Below are 12110 nucleotides of genomic sequence, written 5' to 3'. Positions count from 1 at the left end.
GTTCTTTCCTTTTTATGGTTGGGTAGTATTCCATGCATACCAGGTTTCTTTAACCATTCAACTGTTGAAGGAGAGCTAGATTGTTTCTAGTTTGGGGCTATTATGAATGAAACTGCCATAAACTTTTGTATACATAATTTTCTTCTCTCTTAGATAAACACCCTGGAATGTAGTTGCTGGATTGAAGGATAGTTGTATGTTTAATTTTATAACAAACCGCAAAACAGTTTTCCAGAGTGACTATACCATGGCAGTTCCCCCCAGCAATCCATGAGTGATCCCATTTGCCTGCATTCTTCTCAGCATTTGGTGTTTCATTATGTTTTATTTTAGCTATTCTGATAAATGTGTGGTGACAGCCATTAACGTGGTTAGTTTACACTTCACTGATGGCCAGTGATGCTGAACAACTTCACATGTGTTTACTTGCTGTCTACCTACCTCATTCCTGAAATGTCTTTTTCCCATTCTCTAATTGGATTTTCTTTTTCACTGCTCAGGTTTGAGACTTCTTTTGTACACTCTAGATATTAGTTCTTTGTCAGATATGCAGTTTGCATATAATCCTTTCCCAGTCCGTAGCTTGTCTTTTGATTCTCTTTGCACGGGCTTTCACGGAGTAAAAGTTTTAAATTTTGATTAAGTATAATTTATTAAGTTTTTCTTTTAAGAACCATGCTCTTGATGTCAAGTCTAAGAACCCTGGCCAGGACTATATATCTCAAATATTTTCTACTTTTTTCCCTAAAACTTTTATAGGCTTATGTTTTACATTTATTCTGTAATCCATTTTGAGTAAATACTTATATAAACATCAAGTTTAGCTGTTTTTGTTGTTGTTGTTGCTGTTCTTAACTCCAGCACTATTTGTTGAAAAGGTTGTCCTTCCTCCACTGAAGTATTTTGCACCTTTGTTATAAATTAGCTAGGCTGGCTTGGCACCCGTAGCACAGTGGTTACGGTGCCAGCCACCTACACCAAGGCTGGCAGGTTTGAATCCGGCCTGGACCAGTTAAACAACAATGACAACTACAACAAAACAAAAAAATAGCCGGACATTGTGGCAGGTGCCTGTAGTCCCAGCTACTTGGAAGGCTGTGGCAAGAGAAGTGCTTAAGCCCAAGAGTTTGAGGTTGCTTGAGCTGTGACACCATGGTACTCTACCGAGGGCAACATAGTGAGACTGTCTCAAAAAAAAAAAAAAAAAATTAGCTAGGCATATGTGCACAGGTCTATTTCTGGATTTTCTCTATTGTTTCATTCATCTATGTGTCAGTCCTCCACCAGTACCAACATCTTTATTCCTATAGTTAAATGATGAGCTTTAATATTAGGTTCACTTATTCCTCCCATTTTATTCTTATTCTTCTTTGTCAAGATTGCTTTCGCTCTTCTAGGACATGTGTCTTTTTGTATAAATGTTTAGAATAAGCTTTCCTGTCTATGTTTACAGAACAACCTCACTGGAATTCTTATAATGACATCTTTACTATGTGGTATCTTCTAATCCATGAATACCATAAGTCTCCTTCCATTTCTTTAGTCTCCTTGGATTTCTCTTACTAGCATTTAGTAATTTTCAGTGAATAACTCCCACATAGGTCTTGTTAAGTATATACAAAGTATTTAATTTTATTTGGAATGATTGCAAATGATACTGAGTTTAAAATTTTGGTCTCTGTATGTTCATTGTCAGTGTGTAAAACCACAGTTGATTTGGTATGCGGTAACCTTTCTAATCTGGAGAGTTTTTTTTATAGATTCCTTGAGATTTTCTACATGATAAATCATGCTATTTATAAATAAAATTTTATTGTTTCCTTTCCAATCTTTATGCCTTTCATTTATTTTTCTTGCCTTATTGCAGTAGTTAAAAGTTCTAGTGCTTTGGTGAAAAAGAGTAGTAAGAGCAGTCTTGTCTTATTCCTAATCTTGGAGGAAAACCGTCTTTCACCATTAAGCACAATATTAGATAACAGGTCTTTGCAGATGTCTTTATAAAGTTAAGGTAACAACCCTCCACCCTTAACTTGCTGGGAGTTATAGTCAAAAGATCATATAGGTTCCCTTCTTTAGCTTGCTGGTGTGGTAAATTACATTGATTGATTTTCAAATGTTGAACCAGAATTGTATAGCTAGAATAAATGATACTTAGTCACAATATATAATTCTTTTCGTATATTGCTAGATTTCATTGACTGCTAATATATTATTGAGGAGTTTCATTCTAAGTTCATGAAAGGAATTGGTTTGTAGTTTTCTTTTTTGGTATTGCCTTTGTCTGGTTTTGGTATCACAGTAATACTGGCTTCATAAAATGAGTTGGGTAGTGTTTCTTCCTCTTTTTTTTTTTCCTGCATGTGATTATATAAAATCATGTCAATTCCTCTTCAAATGTTTAGTAGAATTTTCCCATGAAACCATCTAGGCCTGGAGAATTCTTTTTCAGGAACTTTAAAGTTACAAATTGAATCTCTTTAATGGGCATAAGGCTATTTGAATTATCTAGTTCATCTTCATTGAGTTTTGGTAATTTGTGGTTATCAAGGACAATCCCTAAATTGTCAAATTTATGAGCATAAAGTTGTTCATAGCACTCTCCTACATTTCCACTGTCTGCAGGATTAGTCGTGATATCTCATGCTTCATTCCTGACATTGGCTATTTTTGTCTTCTCTTTTTATTTTTGTCAGTCTCACTAGAGGTTTATCAATTTAATTTATTTGTTTATTTGTGAAGAACAATGTTCTCTGGTTCACTGATTTTCTTTACTGTTTTCTAGTTTCAATTTTCAATGGTTTTTGTACTTAGCTCTCTTATTTCCTTCTTCTGATTGATTTAGTCTTATTTTGCTTTTTTTTTTCTACTTACTTGAGATAGGAACTTAGGTTATTGATTTGAGACCTTTTCTCATTCCTGATATAAACATTCAATGCTATAAATTTCTCTCTTAGCACTTCTTCAGCTGCAGTCCAAATATTTTTATATGTTGTCCTATGCATTAAAAATTTTTTTCTTTGAAACTTCCTGTATAATGTATGGGTTATTTAAAGGTTTGTGGTTTAATTCCTACATTTAGAGATTGTTTTCTAATTTGATGCCACTTTTGTCAGGAAAAAAAGTTTATTGTTTCCATTCTTTTAAATCTGTTGAGGTTTCATGATCAAGGATATGATCTAACTTAGTGAGTGTTTTCTGGGCACTTAAAAATAAAAGATTAATGTGTATCTTGTTGTTGAATAGAATGTTCTATAAATGCCAATTAGATCTTGTTGGTGGTCTGTGTTACTCAAATTTGTTGTATCTTCGTTGATTTTCTGTCTAGTTCTCGATCAGTTATCTGGGGAGTGCGCTTATTTGAGTCTCCAAATACAATTGTGTATTTTTCTATTTCTTCTTTCAATTCTGTTTTTATTTCATGTATTTTGAGGCTATGTTATTAGATGCATACATATTTAGGGTCATTATCCCTTCCTGGTGGATTGGCCTTATTATCCTCATATAATGTTCCTCTTTTTCTCTAATAATTTTCTTTGCTTTCAAGTCTATACTATCAAATATTAATATAGCCATTTCTTTTTTAAAAAGTAGATATTTCTATGGTATCTTTTTCCATACTGTTACTTCTAACCAATTTGAAGTTCTTGTGCACAATATATAATTAGGTCATATTTTTTAAATATACTATGTCATTTTTTTCTTTTGATTGGGTATTTAAACCATTTACATTTAAAGTAGTTAATGATATGTCAGCACTTAAAGTCTTTCATCTTATTGTTTATTTTTTACTTGTTTCCTCTGGTTTTCATTCCTATGCTTCTCTTTTCTTGCTTTACTGTAGGTTACTTGATCAATTTTTAGGGTTCTATCTTGCTTGATTTATAGTAGTTTTGAAAATATCTTTTTGCAAGGGGTTTATAATGGCTTCTCTGGGTATTGTAATATTCCTATGTGACTTACAAGAATCTACTGGCATCAACATATACCACTTACAAGTAGTGGTTCAATCATCAAACATGATTTATGAATCTCATGAGGAAAAGGAAAGTTTATTGTATATGACCGTATTTCTCTTCTTTCTATTGTTCCTTCCTCGATGCTCCAATATTTCTTTTATTATGTCTTTTCTGTTTGAAGAATTTCATTTAGCCAATCTTTAACAGTAAATATACCTGTGAAAAAAGTTTTTTTAAAAATTTTGTTTGATCTGAGACTAGTTTTACTTCCTGCTCTCTCCTAAAGAAGAGTTTTACTGGATATAGTGTTCACACTTGGCAGTTGTTTGAGCACTTCAAAAACATCATAGCACTTATAACCTTAGTGGCTTTGAGAAATACAATATTATTCAAATTGGCGTTCCCCTATAGGAAATATGTTATTTTTCTCTGGCTGATTTCAATATTTTCTTGTCTTTAGTTTTCAATAGTTTAGTTATGATTTACCTTGGTATGGATTTCTTTGGTTTTATCCCTTATGGAATTTGCTCTGCTTCTTGGATCTGAAGACTTTTCCTTTATCAAATATGGGAATTTTTTAGCCATTATTTCCTCACATACTCCCCTTCAGCCCTACTCTATTTTTCCTTTTCTTTGGGGACTCTGATGATACAAATGCTGAACCTTTTGTTATTGTCCCACAAGTCCCAGAAGATCGATTTATTTTCTGTTTCAGAATGGGTGAATTTTATTGTCCTGACTCCAGCTTCCCTGGTTCTATCCCATCATTTCCAATTCTTTAGACTGAGCCCATCCAGCATGACTCTTGCTTTCACTGCATCTGTCTGTTCTTTAACTTCATCGTTCTTTTTAATAACTTCTATTTTTCTGCTGGATATTTTCTATTTTTTGCATTGTTCCAAAAGAACTTATTATGGATTAGACAAGTATTTTTATGAAGGCTATTTTAAAATCCTGGTCTGTATTATTTTAGTGTTGGTGTCACTTAATTTTTTTTCCTCATTCAAATTGTGATTTTCTTGGTTCTTGGCATGATAGGTCTTTCTTTCTATTATATCCTGAACATTCTATTCTTTTTGGAGTTTTCGAGTCCTATTTAAATCTTTTATTTTTGCAGGCAGTCATGCAGTTTCTGTTTAGCATGCTATTCTTTGCCTACTTTTGTGAACTATGGTTCTAGATGCAGTTTAATATTGAGAGCTTTTATGGTATTATTTTGGTCACCTTGGTTTATCTGAAGAGGCTACATTCCCATTGGCCCTTGCTTCTGCTACCTGAAGGGGTGAAAGTAGTTTCTCAAGGTCACACTGCTGTCTACCTCTGGGTGAGGGATGAGGGTGGTGGTTTCCCCTACCAGTGTCTAGCTGCTCCAGTGTCTAGCTGCTCCAGTGTCTTTGGACAAGGAAAAAGCATCTTGGGCAAAGAGGTACAAAGGGGCTCCCTGACACAGGCTTCTTGCTGTGACAGGGTCCCTTCCTTTACACTTGTTTGCTTCTGTGTCTCTGAGTTGGTAGGAGACTCAGGCTCTCAAGGAAAAAGAGGATTCCCAAATTGGGCCGCATTTCATTTTTAATATGGCTGATAATCAGAGGATTTAAGAAATTAGTCTAAAATCAAATCAAAAGTTAATGGTAGAGTGGGGAATAAAATTTAGTTCTCTAGCAGGCAGCCAGCTTTTTACTAAGTAAATTGTATCTGAGGCAATCCATAATTAATTATTAAAAGATTAACTTATGGTCTGTTTTTCTATCTTAACTAGAGTAGACATCAGTACATTCAAAATAGTTTTTCAACAAATACTCATGCTAAGAACTTGCCACCTGACTTGCTAAATATTCTAGTATATAGAAAAATCAATTAATAGGAAGCTTTTGCCAAATATTTGTTAAAAGATAACCACCAGGACCCACACCTTTCCCCACTCACAAAAATTGATTCAAAATGGATAAGGGACTTAAATTTAAGGCATGAAACAATAAAAATCCTCAAAGAAAGCATAGGAAAAACACTGGAAGATATTGGCCTGGGGAAAGACTTCATGAAGAAGACTGCCATGGCAATTGCAACAACAACAAAAATAAACAAATGGGACTTCATTAAACTGAAAAGCTTCTGTACAGCTAAGGACACAATAACCAAAGCAAAGAGACAACCTACACAATGGGAAAGGATATTTGCATATTTTCAATCAGACAAAAGCTTGATAACTAGGATCTATAGAGAACTCAAATTAATCCACATGAAAAAAGCCAACAATCCCATATATCAATGGGCAAGAGACATGAATAGAACCTTCTCTAAAGATGACAGACAAATGGCTAACAAACACATGAAAAAATGTTCATCATCTCTTTATATTAGAGAAATGCAAATCAAAACAACCCTGAGATATCATCTAACCCCAGTGAGAATGGCCCACATCACAAAATCTCAAAACTGCAGATGCTGGCGTGGATGTGGAGAGAAGGGAACACTTTTACACTGTTGGTGGGTCTGCAAACTAGTACCACCTTTCTGGAAGGAAGTATGGAGAAACCTCAAAGCACTCAAGCTAGACCTCCCATTCGATCCTGCAATCCCATTACTGGGCATCTACCCAGAAGGAAAAAAATCCTTTTATCATAAGGACACTTGTACTAGACTGTTTATTGCAGCTCAATTTACAATCACCAAAATGTGGAAACAGCCTAAATGCCCACCAACCCAGTAATGGATTAACAAGCTGTGGTATATGTACACCATGGAATACTATTCAGCTATTAAAAAAAATTGAGACTTCACATCCTTCGTATTAACCTGGATGGAAGTGGAAGACATTATTCTTAGTAAAGCATCACAAGAATGGAGAAGCATGAATCCTATGTACTCAATTTTGATATGAGGATAATTAATGACAATTAAGGTTATGGGGGGGGGAGGAAAAGCAGAAAGAGGGACGGAGAGAGGGGAGTGGGGCTTTGGTGTGTGTCACACTTTATGGGGGCAAGACATGATTGCAAGAGGGACTTTACCTAACAATTGCAATCAGTGTAACCTGGCTTATTGTACCCTCAATGAATCCCCAACAATAAAGAAAAAAAAAGATAACCACCAGGAAATATTTAAATCTTGTGTTATGGGCGGCGCCTGTGGCTCAGTGAGTAGGGCGCTGGCTCCATATACCAAGGGTGGTGGGTTCAAACCCAGCCCCGGCCAAACTGCAGCATAAAATAGTGGGGCGTTGTGGCGGGCGCCTGTAGTCCCAGCTACTTGGGAGGCTGAGGCAAGAGAATCACCTAAGCCCAGAAGCTAGAGGTTGCTGTGAGCTGTGTGACACCATAGCACTCTACTGAGGGCGATAAAGTGAGACTCTGTCTCCAAAAAAAAATAAATTAATTAATTAAAATAAATCTTGCGTTACTCTGAGCAAAAAATTAATAGTCCTCAGAATTTCTATTTCTTTCTCTACAGAGTGAGATAATATCTATAGTCAGAAAAATAACACATATACATGGATGCCTGACATAGTACACGCTCAATAAACAACAGTTATTATTTACAATAACAAAACATCATCCATCTTACGGGGTAAAATATCTAGAACTTAATACTTACTGCCTGACTTGTGTTAGGCTTGGCTTTGGTTGGCCTTTTATTACTTACATCCTTTCACTATATGAATTTGTAATGCCTTGCCTAAGTTATGTTGAACTCAACAAAAAATTACATACTGGGCCAATCTCTCCACAAACACACCCTCTCTTATATCATATAACTTTAAAATGAATACCATGCCCACCTTGAAAGGGAAAATAAGTTTCACAAGATTGTTGGAGGCATGTATGCAGAAGTGGAGAGAGCTATTTCTACCGCTTTGCCTTCATGATGGGAGAAAAAAATGGTGACTAAGAATTTATGTGCATATGGGGCCAGAAAGCACCTATATTCTTAAAATTATTTTTATAACAATGAATTTAAATATGTATAAATGTAGAGCTATTAGCAATGCTTACAAAACTATAAAATCAATTTATAAATTAAACAAAATCTATCAAACCAAAAACATTAAAAATTTTTAAATGTTAATCAAATGGGACATACGTGTTTTGAGTCACTGAACTTGAATTTCTACTTACTGTGGCAATAGGGTATCATCTGATACATAGCTCCTTAAAGTTCTGTAAGTTTTTTTTTTTTAAATGAAGGCAGAAGATGAGATAGCCATGAGAGTTACTTCCTTCTTGCTCATCCCATCCCCCAAATAATCCACCCTAGCCGAGACCACTATGGAGCCGCAGCAGTCCTAGTACTCAGTGAGGCAGGACGTGTTCATCTGGCTGATTTTGAACAGAAAATGTTATAGCAAGCAACAAATGCAGAATTAAGATCTTAAGATTATCACCTGGTAAAAAGACCCTTCTATTTACGGTTCCGTTTGAATCCAGAGTCAACATCCGGATTCACAGGCTTCACCCACCTTTGCCCAGAGAGCAGCTGACACTCCAAGAACAGGACTGATGGCCAAGATCACAAGAGTTAGCTTCCAACCACGTATAAATCCTATTATAAAACCAGTGAAAAATGTTGCCATTGACTGAAAGAGCATTCCAATTTTGTCACCAATTCCTTCATTAATTTTGGAGACATCACTAAAAGAAAAGTGTTAGAAATAAGCATCAGGATTATAAACACAGAACTTTTCTCCTAGATCCTGTTTTGTTTTGCTTTGGGCGTGGGTTAGATTATACCTTATCTACAGTCTCTTGTATATATGCTTGTTTTATTTGTCCAGGGTGTGACTTTCTATTAGGTTATTGGTTATTAACAAAACAATCTATAAATTTCTAGTAAGATATTTGCTATTGACAACAAAAATCCATAGTCCCCACAGCCCCAGGAAATGGACATGGAGTACTCAAGAAGAAGACAACCTAGACATTTCAAAACAACTATCTCCCCAGAAAGCATCTTGTTGTTGTTCTACTGTACATTCTTGGAGGATTTCTTCATTCCAGCAAAGACAAATTCCTCATTCAGTGCTAGTCATGCAGGTCCCCTCGTGCCTTGTCAGGGCACTGGGAACAAAAGGATGCATAAGACATGATCACTACTCAGAGGAATTTAGTCTCGCAATTACTTCCGAGTGACGTGCTAACATTTCCCAATAGGAGATGACATCTATTTCATGAAGAATAAGAACCAAGTTGAACATTAAACTAGGTACTTACTCTGTGAGCCTGGTGTTAAGTTCCCCAACATCATGCACATCAAACCAGCCTATTTCCTGGCTCATTATAGAGTGGAAAAATTGTTTTCTAATTTTGTATATTTGTCTTCCAGCTGCCAGGCACCAAAATGAAACTTGGATGTAAGCGGCAACAAGCACACCAGCACCGATTGCACTGTAGTAATAGGCATACCTGGAAAACAGCAAGAACACTGCACACACACTTTTGCAGATCCATGCATCTTTCCCAAAGACACTGCGCATTCGTATTTTTTCAGTTATCTGGGTATCTTGCCATTCTCAACAAATAAGAAGGGGTTGTTACCAGCAGTATGGATGGTCAGCATCCAAGTATGTCTGCACCAATACAGTAGAATGGTTAAGAGTGGTTCCTGCTTCGACTTAAATCCCAACTCCTTACTTCACTGCTATGTACGCAATCTTAGGCAAGCTGCTTAACCTTTCCAAGCCTCAGTTTTCTAATTGGTGAAGTGGGTAAGACTAGTTATATAGTCATGTGTGAAATATAGTTGGGCCAGTGCCTAGCACATAGTAAGCAGTCAGAGAATGTCGGTGACTGTAAAGGCTGTGTGGTGTGTAGGGGGATCCCAGCATCAGGTAAGATCCTCCTTTGTGGTCCCGTCTCTTTCATTACATCAGCATCAGTTGACGAGCACAACGGGCTGTTCTTTGCACACTGGGAAATGGTAAGAAGTGACAAAATTTTTTAGAAAGTAGAACCAAGAGGTGAAAATGGTCCCTCGGCCTTTGGGTTATTAATCTGGCAACATTCATATGCCAAGAGACAAGTAGCGTGTGCCCAACTGTCTCTCATGTGTTATTCTAAAATGCTTAATGAACAACTAGTACCCCTTCCTGTTTAAACTTTAACAATAAGAAATGTAAGCATCATGTAAAACCAGACTCTTGATCAATCTAGAAATGCTGAATTAATGTTTTCTTGCTCTGAGACTTCACATTTAAAAAAAAAAAAGCAAATAATTCTTGGGCTTCACTAAACAATTTTTAGGTTGAAGGCAAATATTCTAAAATGAAATATGGTATTCCAGTATTTCCACTTTTTAAAATTCACTCCTTTCCATCTTCGTATTAAAACGTGTGTATGAAGCATGGGGAAGATATAAAGATGGCCGTTGAGTAAACAGTCTTTCATGTCATAGTTCATAATTCAGGGGGCCACCTATCAGGAACCTTGATAAACAAACCTTCCCCAACCCTCACTTTGGAATTTACAATGTATTTATCATGAAAGATGTAATTTGAAACCTAAATTTTAGTTAATAGATAACTCAGTAGTTGTAATTTACAATGTATTTACCATGAAAGATGTCATTATAATATTAAATTTTATAAATAACTCAATAGTTAATTATTACCCAGGTTTTATAGCACTTGGTGTAGCAAGAGATAGCTAAAAAGAAATTCCTTTTAATAAGCATAACTAATGCTTTGAGAATCAATGAACATATTTTAAATAATCAGTGCATGTGGGCTCAAAATATACAAGGGGGGATAAGGTTCTTGTGCAACTTAAAATAGTGCGAAATTTTAAATTGTGCATGAAATTTATGGCCACCCTGTATTTAGATTCAAGCACTTTACATGATGATTATAAGACATTCCATTTCATTTTCCCAAATAAAAAAGTTATGCCTCTCCACAGGAATATTTGGGAGTATTCACTTCTCATCTTTCAAAATATGACCAAGTATCTCTATTTTCTTCAGATCTACCATTTTAGTACAGGATAATGTGGAATCATTATCTTCTAATTCACCAACACATACCTTTGGACATCCATCATAAGCTATTCTGGGGAATAAACTTCAACCTCAACAAAAAGCTTTCCCAAGGTGAGTTAAGGTTAAAATGACATTTATTCTGAGATATCTTATTTCATTGTTTAGAATCAAATGTTAAGTTTAAAAAAATTCTCTTGGCTGATCATATTATCATATCATGGCTATCTAGGAAGCAAACTAATAATTATAAGCTATTGAACATAATAATTCTTACTTTAACTACTTAAACTCCTCTAATTTCCCTTTATATGACATGCAATACTTAATCAATGCATACATACGTCTATTTTAGGTTTAACCTTAACTTCAGTACATCTTATACAGCAAATTTCTTTTCCTACAAAAACTCTACATTGTATCTTCCTGGAAAACTAACAATGGTATTGTTCTTAAAACTTCAAATTTCTATTTTGATAATGCAAAATTTTAAACATTGCTCCCATTCGATTGTAAAAAAAAAAAAAAAAGTTTAATGATAGTAAGGAAAGTGTCTATTTACGTGGTCATGTCTTCCTCCAGATTGAAGAACATCTGTGTACTGTTGTTACCACCTACATCATCACAAAACAAACATACCATTTATGTCTCTTTGCTCTCCATGAAAAATAAGCATATAAAAATGAATCAAACTCATTTCACTTGATGATTTACACACATAAAAAAGTCAAACTGATGCAGTCTTAATAATTCTTTTTTTTTTTTTTGTAATTTTTGGCCAGGGCTGGGTTTGAACCTGCTACCTCCGGCATATGGAATATGGAGCCGGCACCCTACTCCCTTGAGCCGCCCGGCAGTCTTAATTATATTGTAAGCATATGGCATCCATTAAAATGCTTCCCTGCTAGTTGGGTGCAACCACACACACACACATTAAATTCAATGACATTTGCATGCAGGAAGAAACCCACATTTGGTAAGAAGTATTCTATCAGCAGAAATATTTGGTGCCCTTGAATTAAAATATTTTATGGATTATCTCTCCAAGGTGCCATAAGAGAAGAATCTCTTTTAGCATTCTTGTCCTGATAAATATCAATGCAAACTTGACAATCAAGTACAGATTTAAAATACAACACTTCACTTTTCCAGTTTTTATATTTATTTTAAAATATTAAAGAATAGTGT

General features: G+C 35.3%; 1 protein-coding gene across 4 annotated transcripts in view; it reads right to left on the bottom strand.

Moving 5' to 3' along the window:
• The window catches only part of ABCB1 (ATP binding cassette subfamily B member 1), a 206351-nt gene that overhangs the window by 83037 nt on the left and 111204 nt on the right, over positions 1 to 12110 (bottom strand). For all 4 annotated transcript variants that reach the window (XM_053609089.1, XM_053609086.1, XM_053609088.1 and 1 more), the window contains 3 exons: positions 11485 to 11536; positions 9164 to 9355; positions 8413 to 8584 (listed from right to left, as the gene is read on the bottom strand). In XM_053609089.1, the coding sequence (XP_053465064.1) occupies positions 8413 to 8584; positions 9164 to 9355; positions 11485 to 11536 (416 nt within the window). The remainder of the gene's footprint in view (positions 1 to 8412; positions 8585 to 9163; positions 9356 to 11484; positions 11537 to 12110) is intronic.

This window comes from Nycticebus coucang, chromosome 11, assembly GCF_027406575.1.
Source record: "Nycticebus coucang isolate mNycCou1 chromosome 11, mNycCou1.pri, whole genome shotgun sequence".
Taxonomy (NCBI): Eukaryota; Metazoa; Chordata; class Mammalia; order Primates; family Lorisidae; genus Nycticebus; species Nycticebus coucang.
Note: the sequence above shows the minus strand (reverse complement) of the source record. Positions and strands in the feature narration are given on the sequence as shown.